We start from the raw sequence: 27701 nt of genomic DNA, 5'->3' as shown, positions 1-27701 counted from the left end.
TATGAAGGGAATAAGTGGTTAATTAAATCTGAATGAGATCAATTAATTACCTAATGCACTGGGTGCAGCTACAGATTCTGTTCCCTGAGGCTACATATATAAACTGGTTGAACTTTGGGCTTTTCACTGTGCACTGCAGGGCTTTATCTTGTATTTAACTTTTTTAACATGCTATGTTCATCAGCTGAAGATTGGTGAAAGATAACCAAAATCCAGTATGACAACCATCCAGTTTTATTTTTATTCCCCAGCTCAGCAGCACTTGGGCAGTTTTTCTATGGGGTCCAACTGTGACCCTGTTTAACATCACAGCAAAGAACAGTTTAGGATTAGTGGGAACACAAAATGATGCAATCAAGTTGAAATACTTTTTTGTGTGGAAGTCGGTTTGCAATCACTTTGAAATCAGTGTGGAAACCCCCAACAACTTTGGAGTTGTTTGTAAAAAGATAAATAAAAGTTTGTATAACTTAATGTCCAACAACACCCCATTGGGATGCTTTACTTTTCCTCTGAAATGATAACACAAGGTCATCGGCCCTGCTTAGAGGAATGTGACTGGTCGAGAAGACATCCACTCTGCGTGTGTGTGTGTGTGTGTGCGTGCGTGTGTGTGTGTGTGTGTGTGTGTGTGTGTGTGTGTGTGTGTGAGACAGGGAGACAAAGTGAGTGTTACTCACAGAAAAACAGAAGCAGTCCCACCGGAAGACGCAGCCCGAAACACATAATATTGAGCGAGAGAGAGAGAAAGAGGAAGGGGGTTTGTGTGTGCGCGCGTGCGTGCATGCGACACACACGTCTAGCTTTGGGCAATAAACCACTTGAAGGAACGGTGACACAGGGGAACTTTGCTGTGCATGAACACACACAGAGACATCTCAAAAACATGCATCCTCATTCTGCCTCTGAACACTGACCCTGAAGCAGCTGACCTCATCTCTGCTATAGCAGTTAAACATCTGCAGGTAAGAAATCCTGATACTTTTGGAGTTTTTATTCAGTTATCTCACGGCAACGTTTCCATATTATGCTGATAAAAATTGATGATAGAAACAATCTGAGGAAGACGGGTAATGTTTTTGTGTGGCATCAACTGCACAACCGGAGGTCAATCTACTGTGGGGATCCTGTAAGCTAAAAAATAAGGGCGATGGAGCCTTTGCAGTGGGCGCCCCCACCCTACGGAACAACCTCCCAATGCATATTAAAGCTGCACACACCCTACAAACGTTTAAATCGCTGTTCAAGACGCGCCTTTTTGCTGCAGCTTTTAACCCTCGTTAACCTGGATTCTGATGTTTTAAAGTTTTGTTGTTTGTCTCCCTTTGATTCACTTTGGATGTAGTAATCTTTACACTTGTTATTTACGTATTTGAAATTGACCCTGTTCAGCACTTTGGTCAATTGTTGATGTTTTTAAATGTGCTATAGAAATAAAATTGACAGTGACATTAACTTGTGTGCCATGACTCCTGAGTTGAGCGCCGCCATCAGACTAGGAACTGATTGATGTGCATGCTTCTGCATGTAGCAGAAAACTGGTGCAATGATTTTGATTAGTATCTGCAGCCACAGGCACCGATACCGTGGTTGCTCGAGGACACTGAGCACCCATGTGTGCCAGGTTACCAGTCAGCTGGTGCTGAGTGGAGCGTCTGTCGCAGTGTGATTGGTTATGTCGCTGTCAGTCCCCTGCTCCATTGATTCTTAATTTCCCACGAAGCTGTTTTTGGTTATATGTCAGTTAAACTTTTAATCTCTTATCCAATCTGTATTTGTGAGAAGTGGTGCTGTCCTGCAAACGTTTGACTAGTTTTTTTCTTAACCCTTGTGTTGTCTTCCCGTCAAAATTGAAAATCAACACTTTTGTTGATGCTTTTCATCGATGTTTTTAAATTTTTTCTTACGTTTGTGTACCTCTTTTCAAAACTCATGACGCTTTTTTTCAATGTTTCTTACTTTTTTGACGTTTTCAACACTACGTAACACTAACAGTTATTTTCGGAATTTATGGTCAATAAACCTAATTTATAGGAAATTACACCTAATGTTTGAGTCAGAAAATCAGTAGTTAGGGATTATTTTGACTTAAATTAAAGAAGTGGATGTTGATGGATAATCACAGACTGGAACATGTCAACCTTTACTCAATACTATTTCAAAACCACTTCCATTTTTTTTTTCAAATGCTATACAGTTTAATAAGACGCCCCAAAATTAATGAAAGTAGAGATTTTTAATTGCTATAGAGCGTTGTGTGTAATCAATCATGTTATTTTGGGCAATTATAATTGGGACCATTGATATAGGAAAACGGGTCCATAGGACCCGAGGACTCCATGAGGGTTAACGGGCGTGTGCCCGTGAGCACCCACAGAGGGAAACATAAATCAGCGCCTATGTCTGTAGCTAAAGTGTATTTAGACTGAGCTCGTCTCTGTGTTATCGCAGACAGTGCACACTTCATCTAATCACTTAAAAGGGACCATACACTACATATTAAATCCAATGATTCACTGCAAACTTGGCGGACTTAGCTAGGTCAAGGCCAGGCAGGTCCTGGAAAAACAAGTACTAAGGGAAGGACAAAGTATTTATGATGTGGGAGATTGATGTTGTGTTTTACTTCATTAAAAGTTTTCTAAGGAAATTGTTATCTTCTCAGATTGTTGTAATTTTGGACATTTTCAGTGGTCTCTTATGCATTTCAGAAAAGAAAAACAAAACAAGAAAGAAGTCTGACAAAATAAACCCAAACTGTGTAGCAGTGATGTTTTTGTTTCTTTCTTATATTATCTATCTCAGACTGGCCTGTGGGAGGTCCGCACCCCCATGCTGGGAACCCCTGATTTACTGTATTTAGTGAAATAGCCAGATGATGGCAAACAGAAAGCATCAGTTAGATTAAATATAAATTCAAAGATATTTGAATAATCACTAATCTAATCACTGATCTGGTGATTTGGAGGTTAAAAAACATCTAGTTTAGAGGTAACTGTTCAGGCTGTTCTCATTCGAACTCATACCTCCAAAAGGTTGTACATCATTTAATTTAGATATAAGAAACGTAAATAGGCGTCCAGGGCTGCCTCTAAGGAGGAAGACATGCGATGCAGTGTGTAAAGTTCACGTAGCGATGAGGCCCTGGTGGATGGATGGGTCAAACAAACACACAACTTTGACCCAGGACGCCACCATTTGTGTCCCATGTGAAAGAAAACGTCAGCTTTACTTATGTCCTTTCACAAATGCACCCAAAACCCAATAACCCAAACCACAATCCTTTTTTTTTATTTAACCAAACGCCTAAGGAAGCTGTTGGCCCCTGGCCAAGAAAGCGTTGGCACTGGCATGATCCTGGCCAATCCAAGTGGGCTAACACCAACTTTAACCCAGGGCTCGCTGGCCCTGTTCTGGTGCAAGGTTAGAAAAAACGTTGACAGTGTGAAAAGGGGAAAAGTAAATGTGTTTCGTGTTCCAACTGACATTTAACCTCGGGTTAGTAAACGTGCAATATTAGTCTTGTCGGGCTGGGATTAGGTCAACCCAGAGTTATAACAAGGTGTGTGTCAAATCTTAGGCCAGGACTAAAAAAGTGCAGTCTGAAAAGCATTTAATGGTGTTTTTTTTTACACTGCAGGGGCTTGCACATGTTGCACATGGCGCTCATGTTGCTGGAGCTTCGTACTTTGTAAAAGATTGGATATTAAAATAAAACAGCATTTAGGTGGCCATATTTTCAACAGAAACACTCAATGTAAAAATTAAACTCTGTCTGTGTGTGTGTGTGTGTGTGTGTGTGTGTGTGTGTGTGTGTGTGTGTGTGTGTGTGTGTGTGTACAAATATCAAAACAGTCAGCCTTTTTAAAGCAGAAGCTGTGAGCAGCTCAGATTAACATCTGTGGCGTGTTTTTGCTGTGAACGAGTTAAAATGGTTGACAAAAGGAAATCTTTGTGTTCAGGTCCAAAGACGTGAGCTGCTGTGTTGTGTGCTAGTCTGTCTGATATCATTTCCTTTTTTTCATTCGCTAATTCTTTGACACAAACAATTATTTTCTCGTGATACTTTTTACTGTTGATATGTCAACTTTTACATAATAGTCTTGCATTGCAGGCTAATAGTGGGATCGTTATTGTAATGTTCAATCTGATTGGTTCTCACCACAGTGCAAAGAGGGGTGTGTTGCTCTCACAGCTGTTGGAGGTTTGTGGTTGTTTGTTGTGCTGCTGTTTAATAAGCATGACTGGGCTTATAAATGGGCTTTTTCAGTGGTAATTTAACCCTTGTGTTGTCCTGGAAATTTAAAACGAAAAACCTTTCATCAAAGTCATGGTTGTCTTTTTTAACCCTTTAGTTGCTTTCCCCAATGATTTTGTCACTTTTTTTACGTTTGTCAACTTTTTCTGAGCCTTTTGAAATGGAAAATGTTTGTCACTTTTTGACATTTGTTACTTTTCCCGACATCTATTCACTAGTCACCTAGTCACTTAACATGGTTCTCTTTTTTACACTTTTTTTAAAGTTCTTTTACCAATTGTTTTTTCTCTAAATGCTATAAAATTAACAACTAACACAAATTCAATGAAAGTAGCGAAGTGGTTATTTATTTACCTTGTGAGGGATGTTGTTGGGAACCATCCACGTTACTTTCTTGGAAAATTAGTTTGAAAGAAACCAACATTTCTGATATAGAAACGTTTTGGAAAGGGGTCAAATTTGACCTGACGACATTAGGAGGGTTAATGCACTTCCTGTCAACATGTACAGCAGGGCACAATGTTAACAGATAACAGCTACAGTTTGTCTCTGTGTTTCTGACTTTCTTTCATTTTAAAATAGGGATAGACAAATTATCGGCCCTGGATCTGTCAATCCCCATTTTTAAACATCTGTTTAATACTAACATCTTTCCACTTTTCCACAATCTAATACCAACAACCACAGTGACTCAGTCTCGTCCCTCGGCCCAGATCCTTGAAACTTCCTCAAACAGATTACATCAGCAATGTTACATATTCCACGTCTGAGCTGCAGCGGCGGCTTCAGAGAGCTGACAACAGAGAAGCTTTCTTTAAATGTAAGTTGGATATAACAGAGCAACATCCTGTTTTAAATTGGATACACACTCTATCGTCACTCACATTTTAGGTGTTTCCCTTGTTTCACTTTAGACAGAACCTGTCCGAAGGGGGTTGGTACTGAGATGGTAGACACCTGTGGCTAATCAAAGGTGCGGGACATGTCCCAACGAGCCTCCCGGAGCTTCTTTTCATGTCATTTCTTGAGAAGTTAAGCTTGTTTCCTCGCCAGTATACGTCATCACATGTGCGTGTGACGTATGAAAGAAAAGAGTTTGATTAAAAATAAATCAAACTATATTCATTGCCAGCGTGTGTCATGTGTTTTGCTTCCATTACAAAAGTGCTTTTTTAAATGTTGGACCTGCAGCTGATGTTGTGCGGTAGTTTTATTAGATTAGCATGAGAAATGAAACTGATGAGTATCTCACACTCATACATGGACGAAAGATAAGACTACTCAGGAAAATGTTAGAGAGCACCCACAAATGATACACAACAGAAGTGACCTGCGTAATGTTATCTAAGGAATTTGATACTTTTCACATGAACCACTCGTGTGGGAAATGTTACGATTGATCTTGCTGTTTACTATTTTCTAGTAAGACATAAACTCTTGTCTCCTGGGTGAAGGTCCTGTATGACTCATCAACCACCCCAACCTGCCTCCTTACGTGGAATTTGGCGCTCCAATACTTTGCCCCCTTGCTTTCTGCTTAGTTCTCATAATAATTACTGCAGACACTTTTCAGGGGAGTGGACAGTCTCAAAAAATAACTCATTCACTTTTTTTTTACCTGATATAAAATGATAATTGATATTATAATATAATATAATTATTACTATATTAACTGAGATAAGACAATAATTCTTATCTCAGTTAATATATCAATTTCATCTCTGAATTCTCAGAAGTACAGCTTGAGTTAGATTGATCTGCAAGCCTCAGCCAAAGGCTTTTAGTACACAAGTACAAAAGTACATGAATATACCTTCCAGCAACTCCAGTTAGCTAGCAAGCTAATCCCTATTGCACATGCACAAATGAGCTGGGTTTGTTAGGAAAGTGTGTGAGGAGCCATTTCGCCATGAGAATACAGGACTGCTAATATGCTGTACTAAAGTTTTTTAGGTAATCTCAGACAAAGTTTGAACATTTAATACTTTAAATTAGACTTAAATACATTAAAACATTAGCTCAATACAAAAGAAAGCACATGATGCTACGTCAGACACACATACCAAAACAAGTGTGAGTGTAACAGATACATTTCCTACCCATAATTTTACTTTTAAACACACACACACACCCGCACGTACGCACGCACGCACACACACACACACACTATGACATGTGCAATTATACAGACACCTTGACACCTTCTCAGACACTGAAGCACAATGACTCATCTGACTCGTCTCTCTCACTCACACTCACACACACACACACACACACACACACACAGTTTATCCACAAACACACAATTCCCTCCGTTTTCACAGCATTAAATGCAGATTAAAGAGAGTGATCAGATAAGATTTTTTTGACGGAGGCGTTTCTTGCCCCTCATGTTTCACTAAGACTTCTTGGGTAGAGTGATTTTGCATGTCAGTAAAAGAGGAAGTAACCCAAAACCAACCGGCTTTAAACTTAAAACCTTTGTTTGACCAGGAACCTGAGTTAAGTCTACTCACTGCTGCAACATAAGAGAAACCAGGAAGAAAACAGAGTTGTCTTTGCAATAAACAATTTGAACATTTACACAGAAATGTGATATTCTGTTTGACCTTTCTGACAGTCCAGCATTCTACAGGTAGCTGGTGTTAAAATTCATTGTGTTGAGTTGATAAATAGTGTGTAGATTATAACAGATGTTAACAGACCGTTCCCCAACTCGTCAAATACCAGTCCACAGTCCGCACTTTGTGCGTACGGAGACTTGAAGTGGTGACCAAACAGTTCCCAAATGTTCACAGAACTGAGCCATATGCCGCCCCCAAAATAAACTCATTGTGGAATTTGAAGATGATTGGTATATTTCACAAAGTAGATGCATGATTCTTGCACTTTTTGAGTTGTGCCCATGTTTGAATGCATTTATTGTAAGTACTTTGGATTCTGCTTTGACATTGAAAAGTAATGTAATGTAATTTACAAATTAATAACTTCACCAGTCAGATTAATAATGTGTGTCCTAAATCCACTTATCATATTTCTTGAACTTTTAATCAATGCACTCCTAAATCATTTCAGCTGTTATCCTAATAAATGTACTTTTTTCTTTGTATAACTGGTCAATATGTGCAACTAGTATCTCCTGATTTAAATATAGTTAAGAATAAATTCTTTCAGGAAGACCTAATTTAATCAATGCTCTCTACCTAAATGGAATCAGCCAGTGGAGGTGTTCACCGTCCTGCTAAACCAATCAGAATCAGACACAACTGGCAAGGGCCAATCACAGAGTGCCAACTCCGGTTTAAATCAGTTGCTCCCTTTGCTATCAGCTGTCATTTTAGGCAAAGAGGGCAACCCTCCACCCCCCCTTCCACCTCCAGTCATCTACTCCAGCTGACCGGTCCGGAGCCTCCTTTGGTCCGGTCTTTGGGCTTCTTTGTCGCCACCACCGGTGTCTAGATTCCATCGGGGGGTCTGAGGGTTCTCTACCCCTATACAGATATACAAAATATTGTATAGCGATGGAGTCTAATCGCCAAAGACTTTGGACATTGCATTGAGCTCTACAATAAACATCATTTGCATAGCTGCAAACATGTCTCTCCTGGTTGAAATGATAATTGAATAAAGTGGGCTGGGATTGCCTCCACAAGGCTCTTAGAGACCGATCCCCAACTTGTCAAATACCAACATTTTGACTAGATTGCCTACAATTGATCAGAGGTTTTACCCCTTTTCAGGCTCTGCAGAAACAAAACAAACTGTATTTTCATGCAGCCTTTAACTAATCCACTGTGACCCCCGTATCCCCTTGTTGCATTTTATTCCTCGTTGTCTGTTAGAGCCGGAGTTGTGTGATGAGTTGCATTTTGATTTCTGTGTATTCTCTGTTTTACAGCCACACCATGTCTCTCAATGAGTCCCTTCCCATCCGTAGTCTTTTCCAAAAAGACCCGGCGACAACTGTGGACGTTGACGCCATCATGGACAACCTCTCCATCGTCCTCTACACTCTGACTGTCGTGCTCGGCATCACAGGGAACTTCATGGTGATCTGGGTGGCCGGGTTCAAGCTCAAGGTGGATATACAATAGAGTTACAAACAGGAAAAACCAAATGTTTTCTTGAAGCTGATTGTCCTGTTAATGTGTTGCTGATCTCCATGAAGAGAATTGTATTAGTTTTTTCCATTTGTACTCGGATGTCTGATAATCCAAGGTCAAAGTCTGAAACATTCCCCCTGACCTCCAATTTTAAGCTCAGAACCCAGGGAAATGCAGAGTGCCCCGTGCTATAAATCAAACTGGGCTGCTCCATGCATCGACAGTTGTGAAAGCTGTAGTAACGTACAGTTATTAGCAATTCTGTCTTGTTTGTGTCTCACTAAATCACGTCGTACACGCAGCGCTGTCCAACTTCTATCTGAAGTGCTGTAACGCTGTTTGCATGCACAAGAAAAGCGTTGATCTAAACCACCATTGCTAGCAATAGCTAACCTAACTATAGCTAATGTCAACAGTGAAAATCCCATTTCCCACCAAATCTCCCAGCGTCAGCTTCCAGTCCCGAGGAACGCACTATATGATAACCTAGTACAAATAAAAAAGAAAGTTCAAACACTTTGTTACTGTACTCAAGTAGATTTTTCAGATATTTTTACTTTACTATAAAAAAAATTGGCGATTTTTTACTTTCTTCTCCTTACAATTTACAAAATCGGCTCGTTGCAAATTTAAAAGTTAGCTTGTTTGTGTTCTTCACCTGTTACCTAGGTTACACCTGTTACCTAGGTTACACCTGGCTGTTGATTTGATATAATGGCGACTGCTTAACGTCCTTGCTCGTTAAGATAATTTAATGATTGTGGGTTGATTGTTATTATTTACTAGCATACATTATAAGATTCCTATGCATTATGTATGGTAGCCTTAACAATGTTATTTATTTCTTTTATTACCACACACACAGCCATAGCAGAGCAACCCCCCCACCATGTTCATACTGTTCCTTGATTGTAACAAAGCATCAACAGAGAGAAGTTGTCTCTGTCCGTGTGTTAAATCTAATCTCTAAATCCAGTCCTAATCTAGTCCTCACTAAATTTAAAATAATTTCACTGGAGTTAGTTATTCTTTTTTGCGTCATCAATACCAAATTGAATCTAATTTGATGGGAAAATACACAGACTTCTCACAGCACCGCAACTGAATTCATATCTTGCTACTCGGTCAGAATCTTATTAACCTGGCGTCCCAATCTCTGTCTCAATAAATAAGCTACATGTTTTACTTTTACTTTTATACTTTAAGTACATTTCCAAGCCTGTCCTTCGTTACTTTTCTTGAGTAAATAAGTTAAATCAGTACTTCTACTTTTACCAGAGTATTTTTTAACACAATTATGTGAACTCCTACTTGAGTACGGGAAGTGAGTACTTTTGTTATCTCGGTGCAAGGGTAACTGATGTGTGATACATGGAGGAGGAAGTTTACTGGTGATAATCAGCTTGAAAACAAACAAAAAAACTCATTAAAAAAAATGTGTGTGATATTTAAGTTTAAAATAGACTGAGCTCATTTTTGCATTCTGATAACCAATTCAATACAACTATGTTATTAAAGCATTCAGCTTATGTACGCTGCCAAAAGTATTATCACAATGTTGGTTCGGTAACACTCAGGACTTCTTTGTGCTAACAACACGAGAAATTCTCCTTTCTGTCTCGATTCCCCTTCCTAGTTTTTTACTTTTAATTTCTTCTCTTCTCCTTTCTCATCAGCCAAATGTCACAAACGTGTGGCTGGTGAATTTGGCGATTGCTGACCTAATCTTCAGCTTCACGCGGGTCTTCTCCCTCACTAAGAAGCTCTTCTTTGACCACTGGCCCTTCGGCATCTTCATCTGCAAGTTCAACGGCTTCTTCAAATACGCCAACATGTTCTGCTCCGTCTTCCTGTTGGCTGTGATCAGTCTGGACCGAGCGCTCTGCGTCTGGCAGCCCGTCTTCACCAAGCGACGCCGCACCCTGTTGGTGGCGAGGGTGGTGGCCGTCTGCGTCTGGAGCACCTCGATCCTCTTCAGCGCTCCGTACTTCGTCCACCGCCAAGTCTACCTGGGAAAGAACAACGTGAGTAAGTGCTCTTTGGAAGTGAAGGAGGTGAAAGAGGGCAGCAGCACTAAACTGGCTCTCTACTCGATCCGCTTCCTGTGCGGCTTCATGTTGCCTTTCATAGTCATCCTCATCTGTTACATCCTGGCTGGAATTGGCATCCGGCGCACCCGCCTGTCCGGGAAGTCCCGCCCCCTGCGCATATTAGCATCATTAGTTGTCGCCTTCTTTCTGTGCTGGGCGCCGTACCACTGCCTCCTGCTGGTGAAGATGGTGGACAGTAAGAACGCCGTGCTGAAGATCTGGCACCCTTTGGCGAAGGGCGTCGCCTACTTTAACAGCTGTGTGAACCCACTGTTGTACTTCTGCATGGGGCTGGACGTGAGGGGGCGCTTCAGGCAGAGTCTGGCGGGGGTGTACAAGAGAGCTCTGGCAGACGACGTGGATGGACAGACGTCCCAGTCCAACGATCGCTCCTTGGAAGAAAGCAGCGGGTCAAAACACAGCACGGCCATGGTGGCAGGAAGGAGTCAGACAATACTGGGTGTAGCTGAAGTCTGAGTTTCTTTGAGCATTTACAAAAACCATAACAGCTGGAGAGTTCATTAGTTTTGCAGCAGAAAGCTAATCTTCTGTCATTCGTGATATTATGTTGCACACTCGGATTGACGTCATCACATTTCGTAACGTCCGGTGCAAATCCGCATGACCCCATTCTTAAACAAACCATCAAAGTGCCTTTATGAAAATGCTCCTCAAAATTAGCAAACCTCAAAAATGAGAACATTTAGAGTTTTATTACAGAGAAATATTTAGTTTAGTTTCTACAATCAGAAATCGTTTGGATCAATGTGTTTTGTGTATTTGTTGAGTTAAATTTGATGAAAACTCATGTCCGATTTGGTTTGTATTATTTATGACACAATTTCAATACTTTTATTAATTATAATGGTTTAGTGACTCGCATAACTTTTTAGCTCAAGCACTGATTTTAGGAATACAAAGCACTCCGGTGATAACTCAATGCATCGACAGTGCATGCACATAACTTGGAGAGAATCATCTGGAATGGCTTTTGAAACCTAATTCTACATCTGCCAAAACAACATTTTCTTAATCCATTTCACTTCATTTGCTGATCTATTGAGGTCAAAATCACATTTTTCTGTAAAGTTTTGTTTTGATGCATGTGATTAAATTCTTTTATAGAAAGTGGAAGTGTGGTGAGTGTGGAGGAATAGGAAAGAAGGCAGAGGGAAGTGAGACTATTAAAAGGAAAGCCAGTTATAACTTGACGCTGTCTTGTGGTCAGAGGTCACATTGAAGGTTAGTTGAACTGAAATTGAACAGCAAAACAATCTGTCACATGGTTTCTATGTATATTTTTTGTTTTCTATTATCAGAAATGCTCCAAAGGGTTTTATGAGTGTAACAGTACGCTCGGTTCAGAAGGGGACAGAGCATTCATGACTTTCATGGGACAAATGCATCTGGATAATAATAATAAAAAGGAAGCCCAAAAGCTGCATAATGAACATCAGTCCTTAGCAACCGACCCGTAAAAAACAATTTACTTTCTCTGTGGATTACTTACACACGTGCAATCAGACCTTGAAGTCAATGCTCTTCAGGTTTCCTGATATTTCTGGAGCAGCAGTATCATGTTGGACGTCATGAATCTCACTTTGTTACACTTTGATTTAAATGTCATTGCAATGAGGGATTGTGAACCCTTCTTTGTTTGTTGTACATTTCTGTAACGTTTCGGTAGCATATATCACTTTGTAAATAATATAAGATTATAGAGAAACTGTATATTGTATGAAAATAAGTTGTAGGAAATATGTAGAATTTTGAAGTGCTTTTGAAATAGTATTAAGTAAAAGTTGACATATTCCAGTCTGTGATTATCTGTCAACATACATTCCTTTAATTTTAGTCTAAATAATTCCTAATTTCTGCTTTTCTGATTCAAACATTACGGATGTTTCCTATAAACAAGGATTATTGATCATGAATTCCAATAACAACTGTTAAAATAAATTTAATAAGGTAGTGTTACGTAGTGTTAAACGTAAAAAAAAGGTAGAAACATTGAAAAAAGTGTTGAACAAATGACAAAAATGTAAGAAAAAGTTAAACATTGATAAAATACGTCGACTAAAGTGTTGATTTTCAATTTTGACGGGAAGACAACACGAGGGTCAACTGTGCAAAAGTTGTTGACAGCTGCCATGAGTGTTGGTGCTACTTTATTAATAAAAGAGCGTAAACTGTTGTCGTGTTGTTGATACGCTGTCTTTGGCCATTGTAATTTGCAAGGTAATTGAAGATTTAAAGAGCATACCTCATTTCCACTTTTTTTTCAAATTTGTCATTTTTGAACCTTCTTTCCAAAAAACGGATTTGGATTTTAAGTATTGATCAGTTCTTCTGAACATTAAGTATAAGCTATTATACATAACATAACATCAATCAACATTGCTGTAAATACGCCAGTCGGCTAATTTTCACCTGCAGTCCTAGTTACCCAGCATGCATGTCTTTATGGTTGGAGGACTCCAGAGCATCAGAAGGAAACCCACCCAAACACAAGGGGGGAAAATGCAAACTACACACACACACACACACACACACACACCGGGGATCGAGCTCTGCAGTGCCAACCTAATGGGAGACAGCAGTGCTAACCACTGAGCCACTGCGCTGCCTCATAGACATACAGTCGGCCCTCCAAGACCACTGTACTGAAGTCTGAAGGTGTGTGTGTGTGTGTGTGTGTGTATGTGTATGTGTGTGTTAAATAACTTACATACATGAATAAAAAATGTCAACACTGACTTTTGCTTTCATACAGTATGACGTTTACATCAAACTTTAAACACTTTATTAATGGGAATTTCTAAATATTCAAGACAATGATGAGAAACGGAGACACAACACAAATTTTAAAATGTAACAGTAAATATATATGTTAAATCTGTAAATATAATATAGCTTTTCACAAAGTCCCTTGCAGAATTCTCCTTCTTTAAGAACTTCTGGAGTTTTTAACAAGCAACCGTCTAACTCACTCTGAATGACAAAAGTTAAATGAAAGGAAATTACAAAATCAGGATTAAAGCGATTAAAGTTCAAATGGGCACAAAGCCAGGTGAAATGTAAAACATTCCTCATTTACATTTTTTATGATAACATTCACTTCAGTTTAATCTTTTTATTGATCGATTGACAGTGAGGTGTCAATGCAAAAGAGTCATAGTAAAAAAAATGTAAAGTTAAACATAAGTTCAGATCTTGCAGATAAAATATTATTATATTCAGTTTTTTACTCCTTTTGCAAGAGGCAACAAAGCTTTTTTTAAACTTTTATGTCCAAATCACACACATGCACACACACACACACACACACACACACATACACACACACACACACACACACCTAGCATTGAGCCTATTGAAGATGTGTCTAATGTCCTTGTTCTAAAGGTCTAAAACTCTATAGGTCCTGACAAAGATAGGACTACAACACACACACACACACACACACACACACATACACACACACACACACACACAAGTTGCAGTGGAATCTCTGTTGTCAGTTTCATGAGAGGTTGTTAAAAAGTTTCTATGAATATCACAAAGTCAAATAAAAGAAATTTACACCAGAATTCCACCGCCGTGGCTGTTGAGGACCCTTGAAAACACAATGTCCTCGTCGTCATCGCTTTCCTCATCGCTTTTCTCATCTTCGACCTGCAAGGAATTCAGACGATGAGTTCCAAGCAGTGCTACCACACCTAGATCATATTTCCATGGTATTGAAAAGGGTGAGGTTTAATGCTGTCACCTCCGTTTTTATATTTCTGCAGCTGACACGTTAACTCGCCCTTTCTAAATGGAGCTGCTCCCAGTCATTGTGCACTTGCTTGCTTACATGCGTTCAGAAACCAGAAGCTTAACAAACCTTTGAAAAACAACAACTTGACTTCGTCATTCAATAGTTAAGTTCAAATGTTCTTGTTATACGTGTTCAGAACATGAACAATGAGACTAGATCGCAGCACGAACGCTAGCTGAGACCTGGCGTGTTTCATATGATTTACAGATGAGAATGTTCATTTCAAGTAACATCATTGCTGCTTTTTAATCTATTATGATGTAAAATCTGCACTATAGTGTCACATTAATTTATTTTTGACAGTATTGTGCTTTGAGAAAGATATGCATTACACAATATCTGTGTGGTCATAATGGTTATGTGGTTGTGGCCAAAAGAGGAGGGTTTTATATATTAGATTGCTTTGTACTGTATTTTGAAAACCCTTAACTTCACCTGTGACTGAAGGCCTTGCGTATAATGTTACATGGGACAGCCCTGTCTCAAAACCTATATGCACTTACAATTAAACTGCATCCTCAATTAGATTTAGATGAAAACCTATTTATGTGGTAACACCTAATTTTTTTGGGATCAATAAATATCTATCTATCCATCTATCTATTTATCTATCTATCTATTAAATCCCAGCTTACTTTTACAAAGGCACTATTTGAACACAAACCATTGTCTTTTTAGAAAAAGATGATGGTTTGGGTTCAATAGTGCAATTTTACTTCAATTTTCACAACTTCAACCGAGGCCAAGTAGTTGCAGTAGTAGTAGCACTAGTAAATGTGGTAGTAACAGGGGGTGGGGGGGGGATTTAAAATTAATCTAGCCTGGTATCGAGATATTTGCGATGGCAATACTGCATTGATACGCAGACACCAAGTACCAATCTAAATTGCACATAAGAATTCAACTCTTTGCTACGAGTATAATAAATCAATTGCTGTTTCAGTCCACTCACTGGAACACTGAAGTGAAATGATAAAAGATGTTGACAAAGTTTTCCATTGGGGATATTGCTTTGAAGTTGGAAATTGGTAATCAATTGCAACATATGGCAGAATATCGCAATTTGTTTAAAACCGCAATAATATTGCATTGTGACATAAGTATTGGGATAATATTGCATTGTGGGGCCTCCGATGATTCCCAACCCTAGTAGTGACTGTATTAAAGCAGTTGTATATACCTGTTTGAGTGGCTGTTGCTCTTTTTGGTTTTCAGACATGGACTCTGTATCCAGGAAGGCCACATAATGGATCAGGGTTTGTATTCTGAAAAGAAAAGAACACAACAGGAACATTAATAACTGATCTTTTTAAATTGGTAAAAATCAAACACTGTCATTTAAAATGAGTTACCCCTTTGCTTTGAGCTGACACAAGGTGATTTGTTACCTGTGGTACAGCATGGCTGAAAACTGGATGACAACCAGGAAGATAAAGGTCAGGATGAACATGAAGCCCAAAGGCTCGATGGCGACGTACTCTCCAGTGTAGTTCAGGTGGATGTCAAGCTTTGGCACCTGGATGAAGGCAGTTGAGTTCAAAAGCTGGAGAGTGAACGTTGCTATGAGCCAGAAGGCATTTAATATGAAGTAGATAAAGTTAATCTGTAATAAAGAAAAAGGATTCATTTTATTTCATGGTGTGATTTACATTCAAACGCAGCATCATCAAAGCGTTTTGCCAACATGTACTTTGATTCTCCACTTAAACACACACACAGTTACCTTGTTTCTCAACTCATTGAGATTGTTAGCCATTTGTTTCTGTTCCTTTTTGTTCTCAGTAAGAGGCTCTAGGTATTTGGCTGTCAGCTCTCTGAAGAACTGCTCCTCATCCTGCAGAAAAGTATAGAGCTTCTTTCAAAAAAGTGTTTCTTGTGTTTATTATGCAAAGTAGGGTTGGAGAAATATATTCCATTGTATCGTATACAACACCATAAAATACAACAAGGTATTTTATGGTGTATGCCAAAGTTCAAAAAAGGACAATAACTATACAAGTGTTAACGTGACATTCACGGTTTTTGAAGAAAAAAACAACCTAATAATATAATTTTTTCATAGTGTTAAGTGTTTATTATTATATTTTATCCATCACTGCACATGAGTAATATTCCCTCTTTGGGGATGAAGGTGGGGTTAAAAATGTATATGTTGTGGCAGTAGCTCAGTCTGGGGGGAGTTGGGTTGGGAACCGGAGGGCTCCCATACAGACCAATGTATGGAGGTGGACTGGAGATGCCAGTTCAACTCCTGGCCACTGCCAAGGTGCTCTTGAGCAAGGCACCAAACCCCCAACTGCTTAGAGAGAGGCAGTGACAAATGCCTCACTCTGACATGTCTCCATTTTGAGATACAGATGTGGTATGCTGGATGATGTGTTGATGAGGAATCCACTTGACACTGTCTTTGATTTTAAAGGTTTATTACATCAACGAATTTTCAGCATCAATTTACCAGCTCTGCAGAAGCTCGGAGAGCGACTTAACCCAATGAACACTCTGTCTCTTCATACACCAAGCATTGTCTTTATAGGGTAGCATGTCTAGATGAGATGTTAGGCAACCTTGAAAGTTATGGGGGGGGAAAGTCAAAGTTCACAGAAGGGGGCCCCAAAGTTAACATTAAATTCCTTGAACATACACAGCCACCAATCACAGCCCTCCGCACAGCACATCCCTTTCAAAGACCACTCCACTAAGATGTAAACCATTGACCTTCTGCATTAGTGCGTGACAGTGCTGCATACCAGAACCTGGTTCAAATGTATAAGTCATTAAATACTACATAGATACTGAGCATATGTGTGTAATTCAGGCCTGTGTGTAATAACAACAGAGTGTAAATTGTAATTTTCCCTTGTGGGACTAAAAAAGGATACATCATTATTATTATTATTATTAACGGGGCACCCTTTGCCCCCCTTTGAACAGCAACTGTTAGTCGTCTTACTTTTGTACAAGTGCAACAAATTTCTGGCAAGATTGCAAAGGGTTGGACAGAAAAGATCACACACAATATTTAGCAGTGGTAACACAGAGACAGAGGACAGTTAAAATTTGATAATTAGGGCAGGCAATGAAAAGATAAATTCGTACCTCTTCGAGCATATCCTCCCGCAGGCGCATGTCATCAGACAAACTCTGCAGTTGTGTGATCCAACCTGGACAAAAGATAACAAAATATTAAACAACATGAAGAATGTGAGTCAAAATTTCTTGCAACTGATTTTAAGCTTGATTTCTTCTTTCTAAATTTCCTCTTGAGGACTTACTGTGGTTAGGGAAAGTGAAAGCAGGCTCCTGTTGCCTGGATCTAATTAAGAAATGACAGTCGGAAACAAACCAGTGCAAACAAAATGTGGGGTTAAAAAGTCAGTATACAGTAAGGAGGTTTCACAAGATTACTCACTTATAATATGTGAGCCATTGCCAGTACATTTGATGGTAATGTTAATTCTGAAATACGTATTTCACAATGCTATTTGGCAGTTTGAATTTATCTAAAACATGCTGCACAGAATGTATTTCTATTGTAATTCTTACATAATTAAATTCACATGACATTTTCACATCTTACCGCCGCTCCTCCTCAGACATCCTCAGATCCTCCACAATAGAGTTTTGGGGTGGAGTGTCGGACTCGGTTGCCTCCATATTCTGCATGTCTAGGCTGACGATGAGCTCTTCGGCACTGCCTCTCCTGCAGAGTTTTCTACAGCATTTGGCCAGCGAGAAGAACCGTGTGAAGGTGCTTTCGGCTGCAAGAGTAAATAATCATTTTCCACAGTGCAACTGTATTTGTAGTAGTTTAGTCTATTTTTACGGCGTCCATCTCCAGGATTGCTCCATTGCTGCCAGACATTGCACCAGATTTCACTCTTTTCGGCCGGATGTCCGTTTCCTTCCTCTTTCTTTGTGTTCGAAATTTAAACTCTGGTCAATTTATGAGGACTGTGGTTAACTGCTCATCAGATCTCTGCAGGTTAAATCCATACAACTAGCTAGACTATCTGTCCAATCGGAGTTTTCTGTTGCACGACTAAAACAACTTTTGAACGTACACGCTTCACCAAAATAAGTTCCTTCCCGAGGCAATTTTGCAGTGGCACTGGGGCTCTGCCGATTGTGATTGGTTTAAAAAAAATGTGAATAAACCAGAGCATGTTTCTGTCCCATCCTGGAATGCTGTGTGGACTAGCCAGACCCTCCTCCGCAGTGCTGTGGAGGAGGGTCTGGCAATGAGAGCCTAGTAGTTAAATTACTAAGTAATAACAAGTAATACAAAAGGGTCCTATGTTTGCATCAACATGTTAAAAAAACAACGGCCTTAGTAAAGACCTTTAGTACTGAGCGTGTAATTTAAATAATGTAATGGTTATTGTTTTGCCCTTTAATCAATCCCCAACAATGTAACTTGTTCATGAGCACCGTTAATTCAATTCTTTTTGGTATTTACATAAAATTATATAAGGTGAGTAGTATTTACAAATGTACTGCTCAATATAAAACTAGCAATCAACTATGTGAGAAAACAGACTAAATCAAAACGAATGAAATCAATTTGAACGTAGATGTTTTCACTGAAATTGAGGTGAGTAAATTTGATAATAACAAGAATAATTGTATTACAGATGCAGATACAGATAGTTTATCCAGAAATACATAAAAGGTTTCTATGTTAAACACTAATCGGTCCAGTGCTCAACATGTAAAAACTGGCTGTAATATTTGGGGGCATTATCCCTCACAAAATGCATGCATGCATAATAATCTAATCTAGTTTACTACTATAACTACTATCTACCATTCTGGGCTGTGGTTTGTGGAGTGTTGGCTGCTCCGGCAGCAGGCGCCCTCTCCCTGGTGCCCCAGGACACGTTGTTCATGTTGACCATGGCGTAAATCGACAGAAGAAGGTAGGAGCTGGGGATGCAGAGGATGTAAAGAAAGCTGAAGAACACAAGGCCAATCTCCTGAGGATGCATGAGTGCAGTAACAATGTAAAAGCAGGCAAGGGCGATGAGGAACAAGCTGGAGGGAGTCAGGATGCTTTTGTCTTTCACCATGGTGCCTGATGAAGGAGAAACAGATGGAAAATGAGACTTAAAAAGCCAAAAGACCTTTTGGTTTTCAACAGGCTTTATTGGTTGTCAGGCTTGCGTACCTATTATGACAATGGTTGTTGTCATCATGAGGAAGGCGTACAGGGTGCTCATGATTGCTGCGATGAGAATCTGAGTGTCTGGCTTGATCTTGAAGCTGATGCCAAGGAAGATAGCAGGAGGTATCAAAGCCATGATCAGAGCCCCATTGGGTTGAACGTCAAGCAGCACAGTCAAACTACCTGATTGATTGACAAGAAGCAAATAAAAAAACTGGTTTTACGAAAACATGGTAAACATGTAAGAAACTATAAACTCATTCACTAAGCCACTTCCTCATTTATTAGCATTGACCTCTAAGCACCTGCTCAATAAATACATTTTTTTGCTTGATCATATTTGTAACTGCAATCCATTCCAAGAAGGAAATATGTCCAACTCGGTTTCTTGGTTTGTCTGTCGGCCAGCAGGATTACAGAAAAGCTACTGGCTTTATTTCTACAATATAACGTTTTTTTGCATCTAGTTATGAATTGCATGACATTTGACACATGACACATAATAAAATCGTCAAAATCTTAATTCCATTGTGACTCTGCCAAGCTTGTGTATTTGGCAGAAAATAACAAAAACCAAGAACAAGCCTGACCTGCAATCATAAGGATGACGGTGGAAGGTACCAGTATGAACGACACCAAGTTGAAAAGCTGGTAGACCATGTAGGGTCTAGACATGGACGGGTTTTTCTGGGTAATAAGGGTGGCGGAGCCCAGCAAGTCCACAATGTTGGCCATGGTGGACGGCACCCATCGCCGACGCTGAAAATAGCAAGTAAACATTATACAGTAAAATGTTAGACATGGTTGTTTCTGTATTTCTGCAGCTCGCTGTAGTTTTGGTTAAACCAGCATGTTTTTGGTGAAGTAAAAGTAGTAGTAGTAGTAGTAGTAGTAGTCTTAAAAAGTGACACATAGGGATCCTGACCAAGCACTCATATAAGACGAGTCAGGGGTGAGAATGTGTTGGGTTATCAGTAGCAGGCTGAGTGCAGCACAAATCTCAATAACATACAGTTCTGAGTGGCCTTTCTAGTAACCTGGTTGTAAAACTCTTTAAACTCCTCTGGGGCATTGGTGTAGGCGTCAGAGGCCGCGCTGTACTCCACTCTCCATCCCTGCCTCAGCAGCAGAGTACACAGCCAGCGGTCCTCGCCTGCAGGGACAATTAGAGATGTCAGTGTCAAATCTACCTTAACCACGACTCCTTCTTTTAATGAGTTTGCCTTGTAAATCCACATTAATATAGTTTCTGTCAAGTAAAGTAGCTTTGTTTTTCTGTCAGACTTTTCTATTTATTTAGTAGTAGTAGTCTAGAACTTAATGGGCTAACTACTTTTCAGATTTTTTATGTACCTTGGTCGTATTGGATGTAGTGTTGAGCCTTTGAGGACTTAATGGAGTATTTTTTCATCACATTGTTGTCCATCAGCGCCGCTGCTCTGAACAGACTGAAGCAGCCGGGGCTGCAAAGCACGCAGCCGAACACATGCTCAGCTGTCTTCTGAAGCCAGTGGCCCACAGCGTATTCAAACTTCTGGTACCAAACCATGGGACCTGCCAGCAAAATACACAAGTGTTACTACAACTGTTACTATCTGCTACTGTGGAATTTTTCTGCAACAGCTCTTCAATTTGTAAAGTGATGATTGTCTTGAGAGGCAACTTTCTACAAACACTTCTTCACTTAAAAATTTGATTTATCTGCATTTGCATTTTATCTTCTTAGATGTTTGCTGATTGGTCTAGTATACTTCTGACTCGTCTTTAATCAACAACCAACTCATTTTGTCCGGTTGTCCTCCTGTCCCTGTCCTTTCATTGCATTTAACCGACCTGATCCGGTGGGGTGAATCCTGCCACACGCCGCCCCGACACGTGGGTACATCTTCAGACGATCAATGAGCAGCATCACAGCGGCCGGCTGGAAGTCTGTGTCCCCATCTAAAGCCAGGATGTAGGTGTTGTGCTTCTCTTTCTGGAGGAGCAGACACAGTTTTTTATTATATTGTATCATGTGCACTTGGTCATGCATGTGCATGTGTTTTCCTTTATCTCACCTCAAACTCTTTATTCAGCTCACCCATACCATCGCCCGCTCCTTTCCCCCACCTTTTAAAAAACCTTGTCGAAACTTTCCAGCCCAGAAGATAGTACAAGTACATGACCTGTAAAATATCAAAAGCTGTTCAGCAAACACACTCCGACACAGTCACAGAAACATTTTAGCAACCCATTTCCTTAAAGTTACATGTCGCACTACTACTACTCATTGGCAGTAAGGGAAAGGCAATGACCGTAGGTGACGTGACATTTTAAAGCTACGAAAAGTTTGGAAAAACTGGAAACTTATCGTTGCATGATTGCATGTTGCATGAAACTCATCTGTTGCATGATTCTTTATTACCTGAGACCATCTCTTCTTGTGGCGGATAAGTTCTTTGTCCTTGAAGTGAACCATGACACTGTTTCCATGAGGCATGGTGACCACCAGACGTCCTCCGTACGGCGTGGTCACGATTTTCTGATCAGGGATCTGCTCCTGATTTTTGAAGAGGGCTTTATCGATGTTCATGAAGGAGCTGATGACAGAGGATGAAAGATGCTTCAGCTTCATTTAAAGTGATAATTTGCAAGATCCCTTGGCATTTTGAGTATGAACTGCAATGTATCCTTTCTTTATTTTACTATTGATAAAGATTGACATCACAGTTCTTACCCGTAAACCTCTCTAATAATTTCCACAAGCATCTCTGCATATTCGTTGACCTGGCGCCCCCGACAACCAGGAACATCTCTGAAGGCGTCGTCAAAGTAGATATGGGCTTCAAAGTTCACATCACTTGTTTCCCCTTCCTTCTTTGGCCTGTACTTGTCCAGTCTGGGGAGTTACAAGAATCACATCAAGCTTCTGTGATGATGATGTTGATGTTAAATTCAGGAGAATCAAAAGGGATGGACATGTATACTTTGATAAAATTGGAGGTTGTCACACTGCAATAGAGAGATTATGCTAAAAAGTTGTACACCATGAATTTTTTTAGAATTTCAAATCTTAGGAATAAAGAGGACTTAAAAGATGAAACTGAAGAATATGGTTATGAGGCAATCAAACTTTTGTATCTATTATATATCAAGTTTTAAGCTCCCAAGACAGCACTTTTAAGTGTCCTTGTGCATAGAACCAAATTTGTACTTCCTCCATATTGTTGCTCTTCAGGTGAACACAGCGATCTCTTCTTCTACTTCTAATGCTATGTGTCAGCTGGGACCAGACTAAAAACCTTGCCTACCTACATGCAAGTAAGAAGGTGGGAAATAAAGGAAACAAAATACAAACAGGTAAATTACCGCCATACCTAGATGGTAACCCTAGATTTGCAAAAACTTACAAAACTTGCGAAAACTGTGTCCTCTCTAACTTGGGCGCCGGAGAGCTTCGCAGCAATTCAGCACACGGCAGAACAGGAAGTTGAACACATGAACAAAATAAGGCCTCCAGTTAATTTTCTAAATAATAAAGACTGTGTTCACGACGGATCATATTTCCGGGCACTTCACCTTGAAAACCCAGAGTTGTTTCCCCTCTACTCCTCTTGATAAAAACAAACAGTTGTTGGTTTTGTAGTTCTATTCTACATGAATTCGCGAGATCTCATGGGTTCTCGTGACTACAGCTGTCAGTCATGGCCGCGGCTGTTCCGTATCAAATCCGGACCTGGTGGCCAACATGCAGCGGAGTTGATACGCAGCTGTTCTGCCCGAGGACCTATCCTAACCATTACCATTCAAGAACAATGCCTAACCTCACCCATCTTGCAAGACTTTTGCAAATGGTGGGTTGCCATCTGCACCTGACCTGCCTCTTGATTGTTTCTGTTTCTCATGAAGGCAACCATCGGTAAAATTTACCGAAATATTGAAATAAGCATCTTCATCATTTCATTGTAGTTTTCATGCCACATGGTAGCACATAGGAACACCTTCACTGGGGCGAGTGATGTGAATCTGGAAAAGACAAGATTCACAATTTTGACAAATGCGTTTTACATTGAAAAACTGGCAACAGTCCCACATACACACACGCTGCCATGTAGTTTAGTTTTGCAGCATTGTTCTGTCTAAAGGCCAAGGCTATACTTAGGTGAAATTAGTGGTTGTCAATGAGTGTTTTGCAATACGTAAGCATGACTCAGAGCAACACAGGTGTATGAGAAATCTCTTAAAGTTAAAATTAGAAAGGTAAAATCATGCTTAAGGAATTTTGGTAAACATTTGAAAGAAGTTTTATTCCAGTCATCTCTACCCCATTTACTGTCTTAAACAAGCCAGAAACTGAAACCTACACTAATTGTACACGTACAAACTCAGAATTCACACCAACAAACCTCACTTTGTAGGGTGTTACTGATCACACAACACACAGAAACACACACACACTCACTGCTTCCGCTTTGCAGTCGTCTGGATGTCAAATCGAGTGTTTAGAAGCAGTGATTGCTCTAAAAATCCTCCTTCATATAGCCTTCTGATGAACAGATCCTGAGTCCTCTGGATGCGATACAGACTGAGGTACCAGAGGTGGAGAGTGGCCAACACAAGACCGAGCCACCAGGACACTGCCGAGCCTGAGGAAAAATCATTGAAAGGATCAAAGAAAAAGAAATGCTCTAATTGAACTGCAATCCTTAATCTGTGACAGTCTAAATTAGATGCTAACATTCTTTTTTTATTTCCTTTTTTTTTTAACTTGCCACACCAGCTTACCTTACCTTAGTTTCTTTCATAAATTTACCCTGAAGCCACAAAAAAACAGGTGAGCAAAAGAGCTTAATGGTTATGGCCGTTATCAAACCCCCCACAAATTACCATACATGCAATTTAAATGAACGAAAACTTTACAACTTTTAAATCTGATAATACACGTTTGGTCACTCACTGTAGCTCCAGTTTATTACCTGTCAGTAGTCCAATGTCAGCCATCTTGGACATGTCCAGGAAGCACAGAGTGTGTGTGACATCCAGAACCAGTTGTGGGAAGACACTGCCATTAAGGCTTGGGGTTCTTCCATCCACAACTTGATTGCAGTAGCCTGTGAAGTTGATTGAAGTTCCGTTCAAACTGGTTCTGTAGTCTTGATAGTAAACGATGACGGGGGCGACGAACAGAACCATGACGGCCAGAGAGGCCAGGTACAAAGGCACGATGAAGCATCGCCGCAGGGCGTGCATCTTGCAGGCTACCAAAGAAAACCAGTGGCAGAGTGCAGATGAGATCAGCTGGACCCCGATGATGATGGCTATAATTTTCGTCTCACGGCTTGGAATCAATGTCACGATTTTCCAGTCCATTTTGGCCAGAGGGACGTAGGCTCCGAGCACACAGGCGGTTACGGCAATCCTCAGCAGGCTGCTGATGATATTTAGCATGTTCTGGCACCTTCTCGTGTCTCTACACAGCTCTCTCAAGAAGACAGAGGTGCTGTTCACGCTGATTAGTCTCAAGTAGCCCTCCCACCAGTTGAAAGACACCAAGAAGGACGAACCAACAGCCAGACCCACCCAAATGATCATCTTGCTATCAGTAGGATCCTTCATGATGTATAGATAGAGGAACAGGGCGTAACCCAGCAAAATGAGGATGAAGGCGATGATGGATGGCAGCAGGAAGCGATTTCTTTCTTTGGCGGCGCACTGAGTGATCACCTGTAGGAGCGCAGAGAGGACGGCTACACCATTCAGAATCGTCACGTTGGTCACGATGTCTAAGTGTGGCATCGCCACCATGGTTAGAATCGCTGCACCAATAGCCGCTAGGAACTCAAAGAACATGACCTGGAGAGAAGAAGTGGAACATTGAGAACACATTTAAGAAGAATGTTTTGTAAGTGATTTCAAGGTGCAATTCTTTTTTCTTTAAGCATCAGTTCAGCTTCCCATTGAAAAGAGTTAGAAGGGTTTCTACAAGTTACAAAGTCTGATTGGCGGTATTGGTATAACTGCATCAGTATCTTTATAGCATGGAGGTTAGGGTTAGTTTGATAAGTTTGGCATGGCAACAAGTAGGTGTTTGTCATTGTGCAGTACATAAGGGGAGGCAATGAAGACATTTGATATGACGTTCAGGAGCTGTGTCATCAAAGTAAGGATTGTGTGTCAGGTTGGATGTTACGTTAAAGAGAGGGACGGTTTCCTACCAAAGCTACAGTTTTTTTGTCCGGCAGCTTAGAGGATTTGTAACACGCCTTCCAGAGGCTCTTTTGTAAGAGGAGCACACTGGAGGCGATGAGAGCGCAGCCGATACACAGCAGAGCGACGGGTTTCTGCTCAGCTGAGAGGGTCTTGGTGTCTTCTTTGGACAAGGTGATGAGGAGGAGGAAAGATGTCTGGAAACAGAAGAAAGTTGAGGCAAAAATATATGTAAGTGCTTCATAGAAATAGAAATGAGTTAATAATACTTAACATTTCCCTCAAGATTTGAAACGTGAAATAACTTACTTTTATCATTCATGAGAATGGTAGATTTTATAGTTTTGGGAATAAGTGTCACATGGACTTCAGTTTTACATACATATTGAATTCCATTATAAAAATCTAGATTTGAAAGACTTTGTTTAGGGAAGTAAAGATACTAAGACCCCTGGACCAAGTTGTCCTACTTAAATGTGCTGGCCGCAATCCTACAAAAATATTGAGATTAAATTTAGATTATAACCTTACATACAAGACCAAAGGTAAATAAGTGAAAACAACGTGTTTCTGCAATATAAACATATTTATAAAGAACAAACCTTGCTACACACGGCCAAGCCAAACACGATCAAGGCGACCACGCAGAGAGTGATGATCTTCAGCAGTTTGATCATCTTCCATGGTGTCTGCTCATCTTCAATGATAGGAACCTCACGGCAGGTATCCCACGGCCTCCTAAATATAGACACCAAATGTCAAACTCTGGGATGACTTTAGGTAGAAATACAGTTTTGGATGGAAGTAATCGTCCATAAGTTTGTTGGAGAATAACTTATTGGATAAGTAAGAGGGTAAGAAACGTGGGTATGGTAGTTACATGTTGTGTTCTTCTGAGATAAAGACTACAACACAATTTTAGGAGTCATGAAAAAAGAGATAGAAAATGAAAAAGAAGCTTAAACACGAAATAAGTCACATAAGTTACTTATTTTTTTATCTAGCTCATATAATATCCATTCCGCATACAAAGATAAGACCTCATTGATCCAAAAAGGGTAGATGCGGATGTTGCAGCAGCACAAAGACAGAGAGAAACAGATAGAGACATAAGATAACAAATAAGAATAAATAGAAAAGGCATGTATTAGAAGTAAAAAAAGGTGTTAATCACAGCATTATCGGGATTAATAACAAAAAGTCTGTGGAAACCTTTTTGTAATATTCATTTGAAGCAGCTCTGTTTGCAATTGTTTCCCAAAGTCTTTCAAGCACAAATGTGAGTATGAATATATCTGTCAGAAGATCTATTTTCTTTGAAGAAATGATGCTTTATTAGAAACAAATTGGTGGTTAGAATACTTTGAATAAAGAAATGATTGCTTCCTTGACTTTTAATTAAGAAATAATATAAATGTTATAACAGTACCAATTGTTTACATATACATCTGCAAAACCGTACTTTAACTGTAACATGCAATTACTTTCCACTGCACTTTAATTCGGATAGCTTCTGTCCAAACTTTATTTGTATTACCTTAAATCATTGTTATACTGCTCATTTTAGCCTAACTTATTATAAATATATATATATATATCTACCTGTAAAAATTCTGTCTACAATAATATTCGTCTGTATATATATTCATAGTACATATTCACCTGTAAACTCTCTAAACCATTAGTATATTATGTTATTTGCACATATCTGTCAAATTTCTACTTATAATAATATCCACCTGTATATTATATTCGGTACATATCCAGTTGTAAATCTTGCTCACAATACTTGTTATCTATATATAATATTCATAGGAAAAACCCATCTGTAAAATTCTATTTATAACAGTATTCATTTCTATATTTATCCAGTACATATCCATGTCCTGCACTTATGAAACCATTGTATATCCTGCACTTACTGCTATTGCACTTCTGGTTAGACCCAAACTGCATTTCGTTGCCTTGTACCTGTACCTGTGTAATGACAATAAAGTTGAATCTAATCCAGTAAGTACATGAGATAAATGAGTTTTTTAGTTGAAGTCTCTACTCACTTAGGCAAGCTCCTGTCTTCATCCAT

The 27701-nt window shown here is 39.7% G+C and overlaps 3 protein-coding genes across 3 annotated transcripts; 1 reads left to right on the top strand and 2 right to left on the bottom strand.

Moving 5' to 3' along the window:
- Positions 1-756: 756 nt before the first annotated feature.
- LOC117957023 (C3a anaphylatoxin chemotactic receptor-like) lies at positions 757-12000 on the top strand. Its single transcript, XM_034892537.1, has 3 exons — positions 757-965; positions 8157-8337; positions 10038-12000. The coding sequence occupies exons 2-3, from the start codon at positions 8164-8166 to the stop codon at positions 10926-10928; spliced, it is 1065 nt and encodes a 354-aa protein (XP_034748428.1). The 5' UTR covers positions 757-965; positions 8157-8163; the 3' UTR covers positions 10929-12000.
- Positions 12001-14030: 2030 nt separating this feature from the next.
- On the bottom strand, positions 14031-21403 carry LOC117957195 (chitin synthase-like). The gene is made up of 13 exons (XM_034892791.1): positions 21266-21403; positions 20786-20986; positions 20470-20585; positions 20023-20191; positions 19436-19615; positions 19076-19342; positions 17849-18029; positions 17544-17584; positions 17368-17432; positions 15995-16105; positions 15660-15874; positions 15452-15536; positions 14031-14126 (listed from the first exon to the last, which is right to left on the bottom strand). Exons 1-13 carry the CDS (start codon positions 21339-21341, stop codon positions 14031-14033), a joined length of 1803 nt encoding a protein of 600 aa, XP_034748682.1. The 5' UTR covers positions 21342-21403.
- A 741-nt stretch (positions 21404-22144) lies between these two features.
- Positions 22145-27701, bottom strand: LOC117957194 (chitin synthase chs-1-like). Its single transcript, XM_034892790.1, has 7 exons — positions 27676-27701; positions 26221-26356; positions 25627-25815; positions 24388-25264; positions 23874-24057; positions 23342-23437; positions 22145-22310 (listed from the first exon to the last, which is right to left on the bottom strand). The coding sequence occupies exons 1-7, from the start codon at positions 27699-27701 to the stop codon at positions 22145-22147; spliced, it is 1674 nt and encodes a 557-aa protein (XP_034748681.1).

Source organism: Etheostoma cragini, chromosome 14 (assembly GCF_013103735.1).
Source record: "Etheostoma cragini isolate CJK2018 chromosome 14, CSU_Ecrag_1.0, whole genome shotgun sequence".
NCBI classification, from domain to species: Eukaryota; Metazoa; Chordata; class Actinopteri; order Perciformes; family Percidae; genus Etheostoma; species Etheostoma cragini.
The sequence above is the reverse complement of the archived record's forward strand: the minus strand, read 5'-3'. Positions and strand labels throughout refer to the sequence as shown.

Bases quoted from the DNA above. Each gene is read 5' to 3' on its own strand.
- LOC117957194 (XM_034892790.1), bottom strand. From the start codon at position 27,701: ATGGATGAAGACAGGAGCTTGCCTAA. The intron at 26,357-27,675 runs GTGAGTAGAGAC...GTCTATATTTAG, and splicing joins GAAGACAGGAGCTTGCCTAA to GAGGCCGTGGGATACCTGCC. The intron at 25,816-26,220 runs GTTTGTTCTTTA...TTCTGTTTCCAG, and splicing joins GCTTGGCCGTGTGTAGCAAG to ACATCTTTCCTCCTCCTCAT.
- LOC117957023 (XM_034892537.1), top strand. From the start codon at position 8,164: ATGTCTCTCAATGAGTCCCTTCCCATCCGTAGTCTTTTCCAAAAAGAC. The intron at 8,338-10,037 runs GTGGATATACAA...CTTTCTCATCAG, and splicing joins TGGCCGGGTTCAAGCTCAAG to CCAAATGTCACAAACGTGTG.
- LOC117957195 (XM_034892791.1), bottom strand. From the start codon at position 21,341: ATGCTGCTCATTGATCGTCTGAAGATGTACCCACGTGTCGGGGCGGCG. The intron at 20,987-21,265 runs GTCGGTTAAATG...TTTTGCTGGCAG, and splicing joins GATTCACCCCACCGGATCAG to GTCCCATGGTTTGGTACCAG. The intron at 19,616-20,022 runs GTCAGGCTTGTT...TCAATCAATCAG, and splicing joins CGTCATCCTTATGATTGCAG to GTAGTTTGACTGTGCTGCTT.